Below are 20,293 nucleotides of genomic sequence, written 5' to 3'. Positions count from 1 at the left end.
GCCTCCCAAAGTGCTGGGATTACAGGCGTGAGCCACCGCGCCCAGCCCTACTATAGTTTTTAAAATTATTTTTGGGGCCAGGCGCGGTGGCTCACGCCTGTAATCCCAGCACTTTGGGAGGCCGAGGTGGGCGGATCACAAGGTCAGGAGATCGAGACCATGGTGAAACCCCATCTCTACTAAAAATACAAAAAATTAGCCGGGCATGGTGGCGGGCACCTGTAGTCCCAGCTACTCGGGAGGCTGAGGCAGGAGAATGGCGTGAATCCGGGAGGCGGAGCTTGCAGTGAGCCAAGATCGCACCACTGCACTCCAGCCTGGGCGACAGAGCGAGACTCCGTCTCAAAAAAAAAAAAAAAAAAAAAAAGATTAAAAATAAATAAATAAATAAATAAATAAATTATTTTTGGGCCTGGGTGTGATGGCTCACACCTGTAATCCCAGCATTTTGGGAGGCCGAGGCAGGTGGATCACTTGAGCTCAGAAGTTCAAGACCAGCCTGGGCAACATAGTGAGATCCTGTCTCTATAGTTTTTTTTTTCCATAAAATTATCTTCAAGAGAAGACAGGAAGTCAAATTTCTCATGAAATAGCCACATTTTAAAAGCTGCCGGGCGTGGTGGTTCACGCTTGTAATCCCAGCACTTTGGGAGGCTGACGCAGGCAGATCACCTGAGGTTGGGAGTTCCAGACCAGCCTGACCAACATGGAGAAACCCTGTGTCTACTAAAAATACAAAATTAGCTGGGCGTGGTGGCGCATGCCTGTAATCCCAGCTACTCGAAGGCTGAGGCAGGAGAATTGCTTGAACCCGGGCGGGGGCGGAGGTTGGAGGTTGCAGTGAGCGGAGGTTGCGCCATTGCACTCCAGCCTGGGCAACGAGTGAAACTCCATCTCCAATAAATAAATAAATAAATAAATAAATGGTGGTGAACTAGTGGCTGGGCGTGGTGGCTTACGCTTGTAATCCCAGCACTTTGGGAGGCCAAGGTGGGCAGATCATGAGGTCAGGAGTTCGAGACCAGCCTGGCCAACATAGTGAAACCCCATATCTACTAAAAATACAAAAATTAGCTGGGCATGGTGGTATGTGTCTGTAGTCCCAGGTACACGGGAGGCTGAGCCAGAAGAATCACTTGAACCCGGGAGGCGGAGGTTGTGGTGAGCCGAGATCGCACCACTGCACTCAGCCTGGACAACAGAGCGAGACTCTGTCTCAAAAAAATAAATAAATAAAATTAGTGAACTAGTGCAAATTTAAAACTCTGCAGGCCAAACAAAAAACACACCGTTGCAACCTCTGATACACACCGCATAGTGCTTTTTTCCCATGTTCTCATGTGATCCCCAGACAGTCCTATAGGGCACATGCTATCACTAGTTTCATTTTACAGATGTGGAAACAAGTACAGAGCAGTCTAGTGGCTTGTGTGAGCACCAAGGCTGGAACTTGAATGAAGGTCTTGAAAATGCTGCTTTTTCTCATTACCAATGCATGCTTGTAGAAATAACTTTTTTTTTTAATCCTAAAGATAGTACACATTACAAAACATAATAAATTACAAAAAGTTAAAAAGAAAATGACCACAAGACCCGACATGCAAACAATAAGCTACTTTATTTCTATTTCTATTTTTTTAGAGACAGAGTCTCACTATGTTGCCCAGGCTGGTCTCAAACTGTGGGGTTCAAGTAATCCTCCCACCTCAGCCTCCCAAGTCACTAGGATTACTGGCCTGAGCGACCATGCCCAGCTTATAAACATTATTAATTGCTGTATTTACTTCCAGAAATTTATTTCCCCTATTCAACAAATGTTAAGCACTTACTATAGGTCAGGACCTGTGCATGGCACTGGGGATGTTACAGTGAACAAGACACATTTCTTGACCTCATAAGGCTTACAATCTAGTTCCTGTTCTTTGTTCTATTTCACTGGCAACCTAGGTGTTGATACCCAAAAGAGCTTCTTCAAGATCCCAAAGAGGAAATCAGATGATAGTGCATTTCAGGTGGGTCCAAGACACCTGCCTACACAGCCCTCAGTCCAATGCAGTCCCCAGAAACGAAATAAGAGGCCCGGATTCCTAGTGAAGGAGTTAAGAGGCAGAGAAGGATATGGCTTGACAGTATCACCAAACTCTCACTTCAACTGGTAGAGGGCCTGGGTCTCGACCCTCCAGTCTTCAAGGAAAGGGGTCTGGAGGGGGCAAGTGGTACGTGGCGTCCAGGAAAATGACTAGGGTTCCAACGCTGGTGAAGATGATGAAAGTCCACAGGAAGAGGCGGTCCACTACCATGGCCACAAACTGCCAGTCCTCCTTCAGCTGTGGGTAGGCAAAGGAAACTTCCTGAGCTCTGGGCCCAGACCCCCAGGGAAACCCTCCCATTTCCCCAACCTGTACCCGCCTGGGTCCTCCTACCACCGGTTTGAGGCAAGAGCCAGCAGCGCAATAGGAGAGCAAGGCTGCAGGCAATGCATGGGCATAAAGAACCAGTAGGTAAGCAGGGGGTGGGACCAAATTAGGAAGATGTCCAATCAGAAACGAAAGCAAGGCCGGGCGCGGTGGCTCACACCTGTAATCCCAGCACTTTCGGAGGCCTAGGCGGGCGGATCCTGAGGTCAGGAGATGGAGACCATCCTGGCTAACACAGTGAAACCCCGCCTCTACTAAAAATAGCAAAAAAAAAACCCCAAACAAACAAAAAAAACCAGGCAGGCGTGGTGGCGGGCGCCTGTAGTCCCAGCTACTCGGGAGGCTGAAGCAGGAGAATGGCGTGAACCCGGCAGGAGGAGCTTGCGGTAAGCCGAGATCGCACCACTGCACTCCAGCCTGGGTGACAGAGCGAGACTGTCTAAAAAAAATAAATAAATAAATTAGCCGGGCGTGGTGGCGCGCGCCTGTGTCCCAGCTATTCGGGAGGCTGAGGCAGGACAATCCGCTTGAACCCGAAAGGCGGAGGTTGCAGTGAGCCGAGACCGCGCCACTGCACTCCAGTCTGGGCGACAGAGTGAGAGTGTCTCAAAAAAAAAAAAAAAAAAAAACGAAAGAAACGAGAGCGAGTGCTGGTGCGGAATTTGGGGGGTGGGGCCAAGGTCGCCTACGCCTGGCCTTGTTCCACTCCCGTTGGACATACCGCATCGTGGTCCTCCTGTTCCTGCAGCTGTCGAGCGATGTAGCTGACAGAGGAGACGACCTCCCGTAACTCCGGAGGCAGGGCCACAGCCCGGTTTGGACCATCGATAAATCGCCGCAGATCAGGAGCAGACAGTTCAGGCTGGAACCTGGAAGAGGAGTGACTGGCCACGCCCAGACGCAAAGACAGCCAATGCCAGCGACCCAGGCCCCGCTCCAGCTGCCTCCAACAACTTGCCAGTTCTCAAAACCCGAGAGTGCCCTTCACGCTCTCCCCGACAGCAGTGATCTCTCTAACCTTGTGCAACTTCTTCCACCGCCTCTGTTTTAGTTCCCACCTCCCCTCAATGTGAGCAGCAGGGGTACTACAACTCCCATGATGCTCAACCACAGCATCTTCCGGGAGCATGGGCCGCTTCTTCCGCACATTCTTCTGGGAACTGTAGTTCTCCCTCTCCCTTTTATGTGGGTAATGGGCGTGGTCCTACCTGTTGGGTTTGGGGAAGAGAAAATCACTTGGCGGCTTCCGGATGAAATATTCATCTGTTCCCCGACCCCAGCCACTTCCTGGAGAAGAACAGTGAGGGGGCTCCGGCATCAGTTCTCTCTCGGGCTTGGGCCTTTTTAAACCCAGGTACGGCGGCAGTTTGTGAATGAAGATCTGCAGAGTAGAAGAGGCGTATTGGTGGGGGCTTTCATGTTTTCAGACCAGAAGGGAAACAGCCAACCACCCCACTCCACATGCCCATTCCCGCGCGTATGTGCGTGCACATTCTTCCACAAACGAGCTACGCCAGGAAATGCAGCCACACAGACCTAAGAGCTCTTTAGTGGGTTGGGCCAGTCGCGGTGGCTCACGCCTGCAATCCCAGCACTTTGGGACGCTGAGGCGGGAGGATCACCTGAGGTCAGGAGTTCGAGACCAGCCTGGCCAACATGGTGCCACCCTCTGTCTACTAAAAATACAAAAATTAGCTTGGCGTGGTGGCGGGTGCCTATAATTCCAGCTACTCGTGAAGCTCAGAAGCTCAGGCAGGAGAATCGCTTGAACCTGGGAGATGAAGGTTGCAGTGAGCTGAGATTGTGCCATTGCGTTCCAGCCTGGGCAACAACAGCAAAACTCCATCTCAAAAAAAAAAAAAAAAAAAAAAAAAAACCTCTTCAGTGGGTTGGGAGGTATCCCAACTGGAAAGAGTGGGCTTCCAATCTGATAGTACCTAACCCTAAGAATATTTCCCTGGGACCCGAGATGAGCAGTACTGATGAAGAGAGGAAGGGATCTGTGAAATGATAATGATAGGGGCCAGCTTAACTGCAACATTTCAACACCTAACAGGCTTGGGCACTTCAACACTCTACCACATAGCTATAGCTCTCCCTATGGTCTGTAAAAGGAAAGTTGGGGTTGGAGGAGGAGATCTTTCTCACCTGACGGACCCAAAGGGGCATTTGGTGGGTGTGGGGTGAGCGGTGGTGCAGGTTGAGAACCACGACACTAAGGATGACCGAGAAGGTGACGAGGACCATGGTAAACATGAGGTACTTGATAATAATGGGTACCGATAGGGAGGTCTCAGGTACTTTGTCGGCCAGTAGCAGCAGGAACACAGTAAGGGTCAGCAGGGCAAAGATTGAGAGCCCCATCTTCTCTCCTTGGAGGGCAGAGAGGAAGAAAGAAGGATTAGACTTTGCCAGAAGGAAAGCTCTATGGCATAATCAGTGACCATGTTTCCAGGCCATTCAAAGACAGGTTTCTGCAGCCAGGCACAGTGGTTCACACCTGTAGTCCTGGCACTTTGGGAGGCCAAGGTGGGAGGAGGGATTGCTTGAGCCCAGGAGTTTCAGACCAGCCTGAGCAACATAGGGAGACCTCATCTCTGCAAAAACAAATTTGAGGCTGGGTCTTGCTCTGTCACCCAGGCTGGAGTGCAGTGGCATGATAATGGCTCATCAAAACCTCCACCTCCCAGGCTCAAGTGGTCTTCCCACCTCAGCCTCCTGAGTAGCTGGGACTACAGGTGCATGCCACCATGCCCAGCTAATTTTTGTACTTTTTGTAGAGACAGGATTTCACCATGTTGCCCAGGCTGGTCTCGAACTCCTGAGCTCAAGTGACCCACCCGCCTTGGCCTCCCAAAGTGTTGGGATTACAGACGTGAGCCACTGTGCCCAGTCTCTACAAAAAGAAAAAAAAAAAAATTAGTCAGGCACAATGGCACATGCTTGTGGTCCCAACTGTTTGGAAGGCTGAGTTGGGAGGACTGTTTGAGCATGGAAGATGGAGGTTGCAGTGAGCTGTGATTGCACCACTGCATTCCAGCCTGAGCAACAGAGCAAAACTCCATCTGAAAAAAAAAAAAAAGAAAGAAACAAGCTTTTGAAAGGGCCATCTGCATGCAAATCATTCCTACATTTGTATGTCCACCCTGGACTTCTCCCCTGAATGCCAGATATATATCCATCTGCCTACTCAACCTCTCTTGGATACTTGGATGTCTAATAAATATTTCAAGCTTAACATGTCCAAAACTGAGCCGGGCGCAGTGGCTCACACCTGTAAGCCCAGCACTTTGGGAGTCCGAGGCGGTTGGATCACCTGAGGTCAGGGGTTCGAGACCAGCCTGGCCAACATAGTGAAACCCCGTCTCTACTAAAAATACAAAAAATACAAAAAATCAGCTGGGCGTAGTCGTGGGCACCTGTAATCCCAGCTACTAGGGAGGGTGAGGCAGGAGAATCACTTGAACCTGGCAGGCAGAGGTTGCAGTGAGTCGAGATTGTACCATTGCACTCCAGCCTGGGCATCAAGAGTGAAACTCCGTCTCAAAAAACAAAAACAAAAACAAAATAAAACAAAATGACCAAAACTAAATTCTCTTACTACCAAAGCTACTCCTCCCATAGTCTTCCCTATCTCTTATTTATTTATTTTTAGACAGAGTCTCACTCTGTCACCCAGGCTGGAGTGCAGTGGCGTGATCGCGGCTCACTGCAACCTCTGCCTCTTGGGTTCAAACAATTCTCCTGTCTCAGCCTCCCGAGTAGCTGGTATTACAGGTGCATGCCACCACGCCTGCCTAATTTTTTGTATTTTTAGTAGAGACAGTTTCACCATGTTGGCAAAGTTGGTCTCGAACTCCTGACCTTAAGGGATCTGCCCGCCTAAGCCTCCCAAAGTGCTGGGATTACAGGCATGAACCACCGCGCCTGGCCTATACCTACTTTTAATTGCATGCAGATTAAGCAATGGATTAGGCAGAACTTTCTAGGGAAAGGGGAGTAACTTCTGTGTCATCGGGTGATTGCCATGGAAAGGGGTGGTAACTCCCAGGTGTTCCCATGGCAATGGTAAACTGACATGGCACACTTGTGGGTATGTCTTATGGAAAGCTGCATCTTCCCTGTTCCTGTTCTAGCTAGTCCTCAGTTTGGTCTGGAGTCGAGTCCCATCTCCTACATCACCACCTTGCTCCAAAGCACATTACCTTAGGTCTGAATATTGTAAAGCCCTCCTAACTGGTCTCTTTGCTTCATCTTTTTCTCCCATGCTGACTGTTCTCAACTGAGCAGCCCGACTGATTTTGTTAAAATATAAATCAAGATGGCCGGGCGCGGTGGCTCAAGCCTGTAATCCCAGCACTTTGGGAGGCCGAGACGGGCGGATCACGAGGTCAGGAGATCGAGACCATCCTGGCTAACACGGTGAAACCCCGTCTCTACTAAAAAATACAAAAAACTAGCCGGGCGAGGTGGCAGGCGCCTGTAGTCCCAGCTACTCGGGAGGCTGAGGCAGGAGAATGGTCTAAACTCGGGAGGCGGAGCTTGCAGTGAGCTGAGATCTGGCCACTGCACCCCAGCCTGGGCGACAGAGCAAGACTCTGTCTCAAAAAAAAAAAAAAAATACATATATATATATATATATATATAAATCAAGCTGGACGTGGTGGCTCACGCCTGTAATCCTAGCACTTGGAGAGACCGAGGCGGGCAGATCACCTGAGGTCAGAAGTTCGAGACCAGTCCAGTCAACATGGCAAAACCCCATCTCTACTTAAAGTACAAAAAATTTAGCAGGGCATGGTGATGTGTGACTGGAATCCCAGCTACTCAGGAGGCTGAGGCAGAAGAATCACTTGAACCCAGGAGGCGGAGGCTGCAGCGAGCCGAGATCACGCCACTGCACTCCAGACTGGGCGACAAATCGGGACTACGTCTAAAAAAAGAAAGAAAGAAATATAATCAGATCATATTATTCCTCTTTCCAGAATCTTCCATTGGCTCCCCATCTCCTGCATGAAAGCAAAGGCCTTATTATGGTCTATAGGTCCTTCCCATGAGCTCCTGGACTTCATCTCCTACTGCTTTCCCCTCTGCTTACTTCATTCAGTTCCACTGGCCTCCTCTCTGTTTCTTGAGTACTCCTGACCTCAAGTGATCTGCCAGCCCCAGCCTCCCAAAATGCTGGGATTACAGGTGTGAGCCACTGCGCCCGGCCCACTCTCCTTCTTTAGACAAAGGATTTGATGGCAGAGAGGAGGAAAACATGTTTTGAATACTAGAGTTAAGGATATCAGGTCTCTGAATCAGACTGCCACTGACCCAGGTTGGAACTGCAACATTTTCCCTCTCTAACTGTGTAATGATTTCAGGCAAATGACTTAAACTCTTTCAGCCTCTTTATCCTCCACTGTAAAATGAGAATGACAATCCGTTACTTACCTCACAGGATTGTTGTAAAGATTAGAATTAGTACATGTACCATATTAAATGAATTACCTTATAGCAAGTGTTCAAAAAAGAAAAACAAAAAACAACCCAAAACACAATGCTTACATAGAACTTACTGGGTGCCAGGCATAGTTCTACTAACTCAGTCAATCCTCAAATAATTCTATGCAGTAGGGACAATGGTTGGCCCACTTCCAGATCAGGAAACTGAGACACATAGAGATTAAGGAATTTGGCCAGGTGTGGTGGCTCACGCCTATATCCCAGTACTTTGGGAGGCCGAGGCAGGTGGATCACCTGAGGTCAGGAGTTTGAGACAAGCCTGGCCAATATGGTGAAACCCTGTCTCTACTAAAACTACAAAAATTAGGCAGGCATGGTGGTGGGCACCTGTAATCCCAGCGACTCAGGAGGCTGAAGCAGGAGAATCGCTTGAACCCAGGAGGTGGAGGTTGCAGTGAGCCGAGATCACGCCACTGCACTCCAGCCTGGGCAACAGGGCGAAACTCTGTCTCAAAAAAAAAAAAAAAAAGATTAAGGAATTTGCCAAAAGTTATCCTATTATGCTGCCTCCTAAAGAAACGTTGGCTATTACTATTATATATTTCCCAGGGAGATAGGAGGTTAAAGGACTAGTGGGAGCCGGGCACGGTGGCTCATGCCTATAAGCCCAGTACATTGGGAGGCTGAGGAGGACAGATCGCTTGAGTTCAGGAGTTGCAGACCAGGCTGGGCAACATAGTGAAACCCCTTCTCTACCAAAAATACAAAAAAATCAGCTGGGTATGATTGTGGGTGCCTGTGGTCTCAGCTACACAGGAGGCTGAGGTGGGAGGATTGTTTGAGCCCAAGAGTTTGAGGCTGTAGCAAGCTATGATCACCCCACTGCACTCCAACCTGGGCAACAGAGCAAGACCCTGTCTCAAAAAAAAAAAAAAAAGGTCAAGCGCACGCCTATAATCCCAGCACTTTGGGAGGCCGAGGCGGGTGGATCATGAGGTCAAGAGATTGAGACCATCCTGGCTAACATGATGAAACCCCGTCTCTACTAAAAATACAAAAAATTAGCCAGGCGTGGTGGCGGGTGCCTGTAGTCCCAGCTACTCGGGAGGCTGAGGCAGGAGAATGGCGTGAATCTGGGAGGCGGAGCTTCCAGTGAGCCAAGATGGCGCCACTGCACTCCAGCCTGGGCGACAGAGCGAGACTCCATCTCAAAAAAAAAAAAAAAAAGCGAAAAAAAAATAAAGGAGTACTGGGGTTCTGACAGTGGGCAGGGGATGTTAGGAATAGGAAAAGGCAATGGGAGAGTTATCTAAGCCTGGAGGTTTGTGGTTCAGAGGAGTAAAAGCTTGATGGATTAGAGGCTAGGACTCCTACTGGGAAAGAGTCCCAGTTTCACTGAGCGGAGGAAAGGTGGCAGTCAATGGGAGGCAGAGCCTGGGTGGGATTGCTGAAGCCCAATCTATGATGCTTTGGATTGGCAGGAAAATCCTGCCTGGATTAAGGGTGACAAGGAAGAAGCTGAGCCAATGACAAAAGGGTGGGAGCCCCTTCCCCCATTACCTGCATCTGGTGGCAGGTAGAAGACGAAGATGGCCAGAAGAGTGATGAGGATGCATGGGGCAATGACGTTGACCAGGTAGAAGAGAGGCTTCCGGCGGATGATGAGGTAGAAGATGACTTCCTGGCGCTGTCCTTCCCTCCCTTCCCTAGGATCACCTGGAGGCTGGATTAGCCGAGAGGGCTTGTGGATAATCTCCCACTGACCATTCTCTGGGGAGGAGGAGAAGGAGGGGGACACAGATATGGGAGCTGTCCTTGTTAGTGCCTAGTATGGCTTGCTCTGCCACAGCCTAGATCTGAGAGGGTTGACTTGATGAGACTAGCTGTGGACACTGGGCTGAGTAGCCCATCTCAAATAAACTTGGGCAAGTCTCAATTTCCATGTTTTTATTTATTTATTTTGAGACGGAGTTTCGCTCTTGTTGCCCAGGTTGGAGTGCAGTGACGCAATCTTGGCTCACTGCAACCTCCGCCTCCCAGGTTCAAGTGATTCTCCTGCCTCAGCCTCCCAAGTAGCTGGGATTACAGGCATCCGCCACCACACCTGGCTAATTTTTTGTATTTTTAGTAGCGGCGGGGTTTCACCATATTGACCAGGGTTGTCTCGAACTCCTGACCTCAGGTGATCCGCCCACCTTAGCCTCCCAAAATACTGAGATTAAGACTTGAGCCACTGTGCCAAGCCTATTTTGTTTTTTAATTTTTTTTTTTTTTTTTTTTTTTTTTTGAGATGGAGTCTCTCTCTGTTGCCCAGGCTGGAGTGCAGTGGCACCATGTTGGCTCACTGCAAGCTCCACCTCCCAGATTCACGCCATTCTCCTGCCTCAGCCTCCCGAGTAGCTGAGACTACGGGTGCCCGCCACCACACTCGGCTAATTTTTTGTATTTTTAGTAGAGATGGGGTTTCACCATGTTAGCCAGGATGGTCTCAATCTCTTGACCTCGTGATCCACCCGCCTTGGCCTCCCAAAGTGCTGGGATTACAGGCGCGAGCCACCACACCCTGCCTTTTAAAAATATTTTTGAGATGAATTTTCACTCTGTCACCCAAGCTGGAGTGTGCTGGTGCCATCTTGGCTCACTGCAGCCTCCGCCTCCCCAGTTCAAGCGATTCTCCTGCCTCAGCCTCCCGAGTAACTGGGATTACAGGCGTCCGCCACCATGCACGGCTAATTTTTTGTGTTTTTAGTAGAGACGGGGTTTCACCATGTTAGGGTGGTCTCGAACTCCAGACCTCAAATGATCCGCCTGCCTCGGCTTCCCGAAGTACTGGGATTACAGGCGTGAGCCATTGCCCCCGGCAATTCCCATACTTTTAAAATGTAGATAGCCATACCCATCCTGCTGACCCCACAGGGCTGTATTGGTCATCCCTGACAGGATATTTATGAGCCTCTTAGAAGCTGGAAATCATAGAGCCCATGGATGTAGGAGCCATGCCCACTCACCAATGAAAGTCCCTTCATGAATGTGGATTTCCTGCTGCTCTTGCCCGTCAGGACTCAGGCCTGTCTGCAGGCTGACCTCCGAGCTGTCGTAGCTGTAGGAACTGAACACCATAGTGCAGTTCTGCCAGTCGAAGGGGAAGTAGGTGACCTGGATGGAGGGGAGAGTCACTAGAGCTGCCAGAGAATCAGTCAGCGCTGATGGAGTTTGGGAGGCTTTTGGGGAGGGCACAGGGAAGGGGAATCACGGAGGAATTGGAGGGTTATGAAGGGAAGCCATGGAGAAAATGGAGGTGGGGAGAGAGGTCACTGCCTAAGACTAGAAGCCAAAGAAAGTGTACAGAACACTCAATGGAAAATCAGGAGGGTAGACAAGAGGTGAAGGTCATGGGGATTAGATAATGGGGGAAGGATGAAGGATGGGAGTCGCTGGAGAGTCAGGATGTCTATGGAAAGGGAGGGTTTCTAAGAGCTCCTTCAGCTTCCAATGTAGAGCCGGGAAACCTGGATGCTGCAGCTGCTGCGATAGATGCCCGGGGGTTGCCAACGCACGGAGCCGTCGGAGGACGCCACGACGTTAATGTCCAGAGCCACGTCAAAATTCCCATCATTGCTGCAGAGAAGGGATCTCATCTGCAATCAGGCCCCGCGCCCGGAGGCCCCGCCCCGCGAGGCCCCGCACCACCTCCCGGGCTTTGGAAGGTCTCCTACTTGTTCAGTAGCACCACGTCAGGGAGCCACACGGATTCCGCCGTGATGCGGAGCAAATCGATGCCGTCGTGCTCCGCAGGGTCCCAGCTCAGCCTGTAGTCAGTCCACTCCTAGTGAAGCAGAAGCTGAGGGGCTGTCCCGGGTTGGAGGCCGGGAGGGGACGAGGGATTTCCAAAGGAAGCCCAGGAAGGGAGTGCAAGGAAGGGGAGCAGGGCAGGCATAAACAGGTCAAGGGGCCGCAAACAGGTCAAGGGGCCGGGGTTCTGGCTCTGGCTCCGCCTTCACTCGCTGGGATCCACATCAGCTAATTTCCCTTCCCCCGCACCGGGTTTCAATTTTTTACTCTGTAAAAATGAGGAGGCTGCACTAGTTAGCCTCTAAAACAGTGGTTTTCGAACTGCAGTTCGCAATCCTTTAGTGGATGGGGAATCAAATTAGTGGCCCCAAACCAGTGTTTCAAAAATTAGAATGGGCCAGGTGCAGTGGCTCATGCCTGTAATCTCAGCACTTGGGGAGATTCCCCCCGAGGCTAGTGGATAGCTCAAGCTCCCGCGTTCAAGACCAGCCTGTGCAACATAGTGAGACCACGTCACATACACACACACACACACACACACAATTAGAATAAAAAATGCATGGGGTGCAACTCCTGTAGTAAAGTTAGGTGTTGTTTCCTCGAACTTTGGCTTCAGTTGTACACGTGTTATCTAAAGTCGTGATGTAAAAAATATTCTTACTGGGCTGGATATTCAAGAAAATCGTCAAGGCAGCGGGAGGCCCTTTCCCACCCTGCGGGGTCTCCATACCAGGTCTAAGTACACCTTTGTGCTCATCTCTTCATCCTTCTCGTTCTAGAAAGGAAAAATTTAAGGGGTAAAGGTGAAGTAGGGTGGAGAGAAATGAGGGGGCTGGAAGGCCAACCTCTCCTGGGAACCCCACCCCCTTTTTCTGAGCCCCATCCTCTTGAGTCCAAGTCCACATCCCAGAAGGAGCCTTAGTTTAAGACCTGCCTGTATCTCAGAAACACCCTTTCCAGCCGTCTACACTCCCAGCCTATCAACCTACCAGATTCGCTCCTGCCTAGCCCTCCGCCTTGCTCTGTCCCGGGCCCTGCCCTCAGCTCATAATCCACCCAGCCATGAATCTCCACCTGCTGCCATTTATTTACCCCTGAGCACCAAGCACCCTGGGCACTCAGGACCCATATGGCCCTACCTCGAGGTCCATCCCCCAGCCCCTGCCTCGTCCCCAGCTCCACTTTAAGGTCCGGTCACAGGTCCGTCCATCACCCTACCCGGCTCTACTCCAGGCCCGTCCACCAGCCACGGCCAGAGCTTGTCCATTTGTCTGATTTCGACCCAGTCTTCACTGAAGGCTGGTCCCTCTCAGCCTGGTCTCATCCCAGGCCCCGCCCCCAGTTTGTCCCCGGTCCGGCCTTTCCTAAAGTCACGCCCCGCGGCTGGTTGGCTGGCCTGACCTCTTCCCCCACCCCCGCCGTGCGCCCTCACCAGGCTGATGAGTTGTGCCAGGGTGAGACCAACGCTGACCCTGACACGGTCTCCCACCTCCCGCGCTGGCCGCACGGAGCTATCATAGCCAGAGAAAAGTTTCTCCCGGAGTCGGCCCTCTGCCTCCGAGCCGCGGACGCCTGGGGAAGGAGAGACTAAGTGCAGCCCTGGTGTCTGGCCGCAACCGCTGGACCTGTCACTGCTCCTTCAGGGCCTACACTTACCTGGGGCGAGCGGCGCCCCCAGCGCCCCCAGCAGCATCAGCAGAGCCCCTGGGGTCATAGCCTGGCGGCTCGCTCAGTGACTTCGCTCCGAGAGCCACTGGGACCGCCAGCACAGGGGAAGTGACGAGGAGCCCAGGAATGTGCACCTGTTGCTGGGGGCAGCCGCCAGCCCACCCGCCCCGCCCCTGGGACTTGATCCTGCCTCGAGCAACTGCCAAGCCCGCCACCAACAGATGACAGACAGCACTTTAGTTGTATACGTCGTCTTTAATGGAGAAAGCGTGGAGTGGAGACCCGATCCCCTGGGAGCAGTCCCAGGAGTTGGGTGGAGCCTGAGCGGGGTTTGTGTGGGTGAGGGGACATCTACTCCTCTTGCAACAAGCCGGAAGTAGAACAGCCTGAGGAAAAGTGACCTGCCTTGGAGCCCTAGTCCCTCCCTTAGGGCCCCCTCAGCCTACCCTATCCAAATCTGAGGCTATGGGAGTCTCCCTCCTAGTTCACTAGCAGGTTCCCAGTTTTTTCCAGGCTGCCCCTAGCGCTCCATGTTTTTCTGAAAAAATCTAGACGGGCCCTTTTTGGGTATCTAAAGCTCAGCTAAGGTTCTAAGCTGTAAGGTAAAGCAAGTTCTATCCAATTAGAAGCTGTCGGGGCATATGAGGTCTCGAGTGCAAGAGGCCTTCACCCTCCTTGGCCTGACCTATAGGGGAGAAGGGTGAGACTTATTGCTGAATTGGGGTCTCCTCACTGGGAGGGTCGAGGCTGTATCCATTTGTCCTTCTTATTCAGGACACATTACTTTAAGGACCTCAGCTTTAAAGGGGGCCTGGAAGGAATTCCTGCTGAGGTAGCTAAGTGTTCGTATCCACCCCACACAGATGCAGGTCCAATCACGTCATCATTTTGACCCCTCCCCCATCCCAGCCTCCCTACTACGAGCCAGGGATCTTTCCAAAATTCCTCAGCCCTTCTCCAGACTCTGTCTCCCTGGCACGACCTCAGCTGGGTTGAAGTAGCTAGAAATTGCATGTAAAAATAAGCTTAGCATTCTATATGGAAGAATCATATTTTTAGAGAATTATCTAGGAAAAACAAGAAGTGGTTCTTGATTCATCCAGAACTGTTTTTATGAATCATAGCTGGGTCTTTTCCAGAACTCATCCGTAATAGGTATCACTCAAGAAGGGGGGAGGGTGGGGCTAGAACTTACTGAGAGCAATAATATGGCTATACAGGCCCCAGCCCCATCCTGGGTAAAAGGGCTGAGAGTCATGTTCTGTGTCCTAGATCTGGGATTCAGGAGGAAGTATGGCTCCATAAAGCTCTAGAATTGGGTGTCTCTGGGATAAGAAGGTTAAACCCGTGGTCATCTGAGACTGGTTCCAGTTCAGGCCAAGGCCAACAGCTAGACAAGGCTCAAATCTAGCCTCTTTCTACTTGGAAACCAGGGATCCATCTGAGTCACGGACAGAAGCCTGATGGATCCAGAGCAAAGGCTGGCAGCATGCCTGGGTTCCAGTACACAGCCCTGGTGCAGAAGTGGCCCTGGCTAGGGTGTCCAGTGTTCCAGAATGTGTCCAGACCAAGGCAGAATGTAGAGTAGGGAAAGAAGGACACATGAATCCTGAGCTTCAGTAAATCTAGAAATGGCTCAGTGGCAACGAAAATGGGCACGGGACTCCAGGAACTGGCTGAGCCGGGGTGGGAAATGTTTATGCCCTGGCTGTCCATTTGGGAACTCCCAGTGCCATCTCAGGAAAAGGCATGGGGGTTGTGTGAGTGTGGAAAGAAAGAAGTGATCAGCCAGGACCATCTTCAGACATCCCCCTCTCTGACTCCCTCCTAGGCCCAAGGATCTAAGGGTCGCAGCAGCCTCGGAAGTCACAGCCAGCCCCTAGGCTCCCTCAGGGTAGAGCACCTGGTGGGACCTGGCTGCTCAGGGCATGTGTGTGGCAGCAAGGGTGACAGCAGGACTGGGAGACAGGTTGTGGTGGTGGCTGGCTCACTGGGAGTGCAGGGAACCTCCAGTCCAGGGACTACATTTCAGGGGGCAGGGGGACTGGAAGGGGAGGCCTCAGGGACACTGTGGAGAGAAGGCTCCCGGTACATGGCCACTGTGAAGGGGAGAAAAAGAGGAGCAGGGAAGGAGAGTTAGGCACAGAGGGACCAGGCAGAATCAGTGCTCTGAAAGGGCTCCCTTCCCGTACATTCACCCTCCCAGAACCCCAACCCACAGGAGGAGAGCACCCCAAACCCCCAAAGGGCAAAGCTTTCCTGGCTTGATCTGTCATAACAGGGTCCTCTTATCACTTGTAGCCTGAGCTGTCTGCCCCTAAATGTCCATATCAAGGTCAATACCCTCTCCTGTGGTCCTCATTTTCTTGAGTCTATACCCACCCTCCATGAGCTTAGGCAGAAAGTGGGCGGCTGCCTTGGTCTTCTTAACTCGGTTTCCCTTCATGACCTGGCCCTCCTTGTCCAGGCCGAGGTACCAGGCCCGGCCAGAACGACGCTGGCGGTAGAGAGCAGAGGCGTACAGGACGTAGTAATTCTCAAAGACACACTCCTTAAAGCGACACTCAGCTGTGAAATGCGGCTAAGGAGACAAAGACCCAGAAAGGCACACAAAGACAGAGAGATAAAAAGACACATCACTGGGCAGAAGGGAGCTCATGGAAAGCACAAGCCAGGATAGATAGATATAATCCATATGCTTTTTGGGGGAGGGGGAGGGCAACTTCTGAGTCCTTGTAGGACCTGGGAGCAAAGGGAGGACAAGGAAGAGGCCTGGTGGGCCCTTGAGGGCTAAGAACTAGGCTCTGGGCCAAGCGCAGTGGCTCATGCCTGTAATCCCAACACTTTGGCAGGCTGAGGTGGGTGGATCAGCTGAGGTCAGGAGTTCGAGACCAGCCTAGCCAATATAGCAAGACCCTGTTACTGTTTTTTTTAAAAAAAAAAAAAGAACTAGACTTTTAGGGGTCTTGGAATAAGATTCGTTCTCTCCACTGTATTCCCAATTTCTCACTCTCCCCTATCCTGGATGACTCTAGGGAAGTGAGTAATGACAAAATCTGGAGGAGATGGGATGAGAAGTAGGGGCCCTAAAAGGCAGAAAGAGTTGGACATTCAAAGAGCCTGGGGCTGTGTTGGGGGTGTGCAAGGAGTGGGCATTGGAGAGACCCTAGAGGAGTTGGTCCGGAATGGGCAGTGATGACAGGCCATCAGCAAAAGCTGGAGGGAGGAGTCCCGGGCAAAATGTCTGTAGTTGAGGAAGACTGTCATTCCCTCAAGGGACAAATTGAGGAAGGGGAGTTCCCGGTATTCCCCAGCCACTCAGCCTCATTGTCTCACCGAACTATAGAGCAGTCCCTCAGCATTCATGGCCATGTAGTGACCCAGCTTGGCACTCTGGATGGTGACCACACGGAGGCCTACAGGGATCAGGTTGAAGTGGGCTGGGGGTGGAGAGAGGGAACATCAATACCCAGGCCTCTGACCCTCACCTGAGCTCCCCTCATCCCAGCTCCGCATTTTCCCTTAGGGGTCAGGAAGACGGACCAATGGCAACAGAAGCTGAAGAGGGAATAGGATTGTCCTCTGCTGTCCCCATTCTCCCCCTTCCCACCCGGCGGCCAGCTTCCCCTCTCACTGAAGGAGCTGGTATCCTCTGGGGTGCCCTGGATACTTCCGTCGGGATTCGCCTGGAGGTAGAAACCCTGGCGGCAGAACAGTTTGGTGACGATGCCTTTGAGCTGAGGCTCTGGAGAGAGAGACATTCATCTTTGAAAATGACATCTCTGTTCCCAGAAACATTCCTGCACTTGGCAGGATCAGAGGATGAAAGAGAATGAATGAAGGAAGAGGGTCCCAGGGCCCCAGCTCTCTTACCCTCCGAGCACGCTCTCTCCCTCCTCCCTTTCACTCCTGGGAAAGCTGATGTGGGTCCCTTCTGCTTCCTATAACCAGGAGCTTTCAGTGTCATTTATTGAAATTTATTGAAATGGCTTAATTCCTACCCTACAGCTTAACCAGAAGCGGGGAGGAGTGGGGGAGGAGGGAGGGGAGAGATATATCAAAAGGCAGGGACAGAGGGAGACCAGCAGGGGTACTGAAGGGGCAGCGTGTTTGCGAAGGTGGGGGACAGTGGCAGCAGCAAATTGACCACAGGGTAGGGGCTCTCCCTCAGGGGTGGGGGTGGGACTGGGCCTGACGCTGACTCAGCACCTGCTGCGGCTGCCGCTAGCTTGGCGAGAGCCTTGCCTTGGCCCAGTGCCGGTCTGTCTGACACTGACCCGTCTGTCTGTCTGTCTGTCTGCTGGCTCGCGGGGGCCCAGCTCTCCCTGAGGCTCAGCCTCTCCCCTTCGGCCAGGTAACCCGCCTGGGGTAAGGGGGACATCACCAAGGATATGGGGGGTGGGAGCTGAGGAGATGGAAAGGCAGGCTGAGTCACGTGGGGGCCCGGTCCCACTCAGAGGGTGGGCTGCGGATTGTACCACTATGGGCAGCCGGTGGCGCGGGGAGGAGGGCGCGAGGGGGCTACCCTTAAGGGAGTTGGGAGCGGGCGGGAGCAGGGCCAGAGGGACTCCCTGACTGTCGCACCTGGACGGGGACCACACTCTAACTCTCAGAACTCTCCTCCCCCATCGCTTGCTCTCTGCCGACTTCCCTGTCCCCCCTTGTAGGTGGTACGACCCCCAAGAGTCTGCGCCCATCTCTAGCCGTGAACTGTGTCTGAGTTCCTCCCAGCGTAGGGTCCCCTGAGCCTACGGGACCCGATTTCGGAGTGGCGCGGGGGTTATGGGAGGGGGTGCCCAGCTCCGTTCTTGAAGCGCAGGTCACGGGAGGAGGGCGCATAGAGGGCTGGCTGGCGAGGTAGCTGCAAGGACACCCGAGGGAGAGCTGGGGAGATTGGCTCGGAGCCAGGAGAGCTCGACCAGGAGGAACCGAGCCCAGGCGTGGAGGAGCGGGAGAACCGGGGCGGGCAGGGGCTGGGGGGGCGTGCTGCTGGAGCTGCAGAAACCCTTGGGGTGACCCAGGCGTCTGGAAACCCCCAGGCCTCTCCGCTCCAGATTGAAAGAATCGCGAGAACCGGCACGTAGGCGGAGGACGATGGGGGTGGGGACTGCTGTGTTGGGAAGGGGGGACAAGCAGGAACTGCGAGGCTTTCGGGGATACAGACTTAGCCCCTCAAGCCTTCCCCTTGACCTCGAAAATAAGGAGACTCCGGGTTATGGACTAAAGAGAAGGGAAACTGAGGCACAGTCTGGCAGGGACTTTGTCGTCCTGGCCCACCCCCTTCCACTTTCGAGGAGCCCCTCAGCCGGGCCCTATCCTTCAGAGTCCCTGGCCTTAATCTCCCAGGCAGAGAAACCTCTGGCCGGGAGACCCCGCCCCAGCCGCACTCACCCGGGCCGCGGTCCGGCCGCGCGGGCCGCCCCCCGCACAGTCGCACCTTGGACAGCAGGATGAGGAGCTGCTTCTGGCAAAGGGACTTGGTGCCGCGGGGACACACCCGCCGCTGTGCCGACACCGGCCGGCTGCCCCCGGGCTCGCGGACCTCCCGCTTCTGCCGGATCAGGCTACTGGCCAGCGCCGCCATGGCGCCCCGGGAGGAGACACCCCCAAACCGGCCAGCGCCAGGAGCGCGCTGGGCTCCAGCCCGCTCACTAGGGCATGCTCTTGACGCTCAGGCCCCGACTCGCTGCCCCACCCACAGGACCTGAGGATAAGCCCCAGAACCCCCCACCCCAGGTACACCCCTCCACAGCAGCCAGTTGCCACCCGTGGGCCCAGTGCTGGCTCCACCGGATCCAGCAGCCTATGTACTCCTCAGTGGATGCCACCCTCGAGTTTTGCCTCCTACTGAAAACGTCCCCTTTCCCTCCTCTCCAGTGTCTGTCCCCACTTCACCTATCCCAAAACCAAGACCCCCCAAATTTCCAAGACGTGGTTAAAATATCTCCAGGCGCCTTTCCACTGTATTTTGGGGCACACTCCTACCAAATCCACTCTTGTAATCTACAGGGTGTGGGACTTTAGCTTTGGGGATATTCGCTCATGCCACCCCTACTGGGGCACTGCCAATGTCAGGAAGGAACCCAACCTTGGTATTTTTTCCTTTGCTGCACTCTAAATGGAGGGGATCCCCCACTTTTTTCACTGAAATCTCCCCAAAATATGTCTCAGAGTATCCAGGTTGCCCAGATTCAGTAAGACGGGGCTCCCAGACCCTCTGGCTGGATAACAGCTTTTTCACCAAGTCACCCCCATGTCTAGTAGCATAGAATTCTAGCGGCCAAGACCCTTTCTTCACCTTCACACCCTCCGCTCCTTTTGAAGTCACCTCCAAATCCACCCTTCCTAGTGGATACACCAGGTAGTTGTCTGGAGGGCCTTCCGCCACCTCAAAATGAGGAGCATCCGTGTTTGCTTTTTTTTTTCTCCCCTGGCTGTCCCTTAAATTTTCTTGGGGACAGCTGGTGCTGTTTAGATCCCACGCCCTCCAATCTAACCAGCCCCCCGAGAGAGGAGTGCACCCACGTTGTCACCAGTCCCCAAATGTGAACAGGCCCCCTACAAGTCAGAGCGGATCACAGCTTCCTGCGACAGGGCTTCCTCGTCCTCCCCGGGATTGCCTATAGCACCCCCTCTTCCTTTCCCCGACGCCCCTCAACCTGTCCTGTCCTGTTGATCCGGCGACGGGTGGCGCTGGCTTCGGCTCCAGGCTCCTCCCTCCCTGTCCCCCGCAAACGGAGCTTCCCCCCACGCCCGGCTAGGCGTCCCGGACCCTGGGGAAGGAGTGAGGGTGTCTCTGCAGAGCTCCCCGGTCCGGCGAAGTCAGAGCACTGGGCCGGTGGCTGGACCAGGCAGAGCGGCGGCAGCGGCGGCAGCGGCAGCGGCTGTGGGAAGCTGAGGCGGCGGCGGCGGCGACAGCAGTTCCCCCTCCTCGGAGAGCCGGCCCGGGGGCGGGGCAGGGGGCG

General features: G+C 53.2%; 2 protein-coding genes across 4 annotated transcripts; both read right to left on the bottom strand.

Annotated features, from left to right (window-relative positions):
- Nucleotides 1-1,599: 1,599 nt before the first annotated feature.
- Nucleotides 1,600-13,441, bottom strand: CHRNB1 (cholinergic receptor nicotinic beta 1 subunit). 2 transcript variants are annotated; one of them, XM_025361680.1, is made up of 11 exons: nt 13,317-13,441; nt 13,093-13,232; nt 12,391-12,435; nt 11,585-11,694; nt 11,378-11,486; nt 10,877-11,024; nt 9,429-9,638; nt 4,566-4,789; nt 3,626-3,798; nt 3,139-3,286; nt 1,600-2,327 (listed from the first exon to the last, which is right to left on the bottom strand). In XM_025361680.1, exons 1-11 carry the CDS (start codon nt 13,372-13,374, stop codon nt 2,187-2,189), a joined length of 1,506 nt encoding a protein of 501 aa, XP_025217465.1. In that variant the 5' UTR covers nt 13,375-13,441; the 3' UTR covers nt 1,600-2,186. The 2 variants fall into 2 exon arrangements, with proteins under 2 accessions (XP_025217465.1, XP_025217466.1); XM_025361681.1 differs by lacking the exons at nt 13,093-13,232; nt 13,317-13,441 and adding an exon at nt 12,879-12,990.
- Nucleotides 13,442-13,566: 125 nt separating this feature from the next.
- Nucleotides 13,567-20,071, bottom strand: FGF11 (fibroblast growth factor 11). Of its 2 annotated transcripts, none has more exons than XM_025361683.1 (5): nt 18,720-20,071; nt 16,963-17,073; nt 16,665-16,768; nt 15,711-15,909; nt 13,567-15,427 (listed from the first exon to the last, which is right to left on the bottom strand). In XM_025361683.1, exons 1-5 carry the CDS (start codon nt 18,910-18,912, stop codon nt 15,357-15,359), a joined length of 678 nt encoding a protein of 225 aa, XP_025217468.1. In that variant the 5' UTR covers nt 18,913-20,071; the 3' UTR covers nt 13,567-15,356. The 2 variants fall into 2 exon arrangements, with proteins under 2 accessions (XP_025217468.1, XP_025217469.1); XM_025361684.1 differs by lacking the exon at nt 18,720-20,071 and adding an exon at nt 17,713-17,787 and having other exon boundaries at nt 16,963-17,093.
- Nucleotides 20,072-20,293: the final 222 nt, after the last annotated feature.

Source organism: Theropithecus gelada, chromosome 16, assembly GCF_003255815.1.
Source record: "Theropithecus gelada isolate Dixy chromosome 16, Tgel_1.0, whole genome shotgun sequence".
NCBI lineage: Eukaryota > Metazoa > Chordata > Mammalia > Primates > Cercopithecidae > Theropithecus > Theropithecus gelada.
This window is presented reverse-complemented; position numbering and strand designations above follow the sequence as displayed.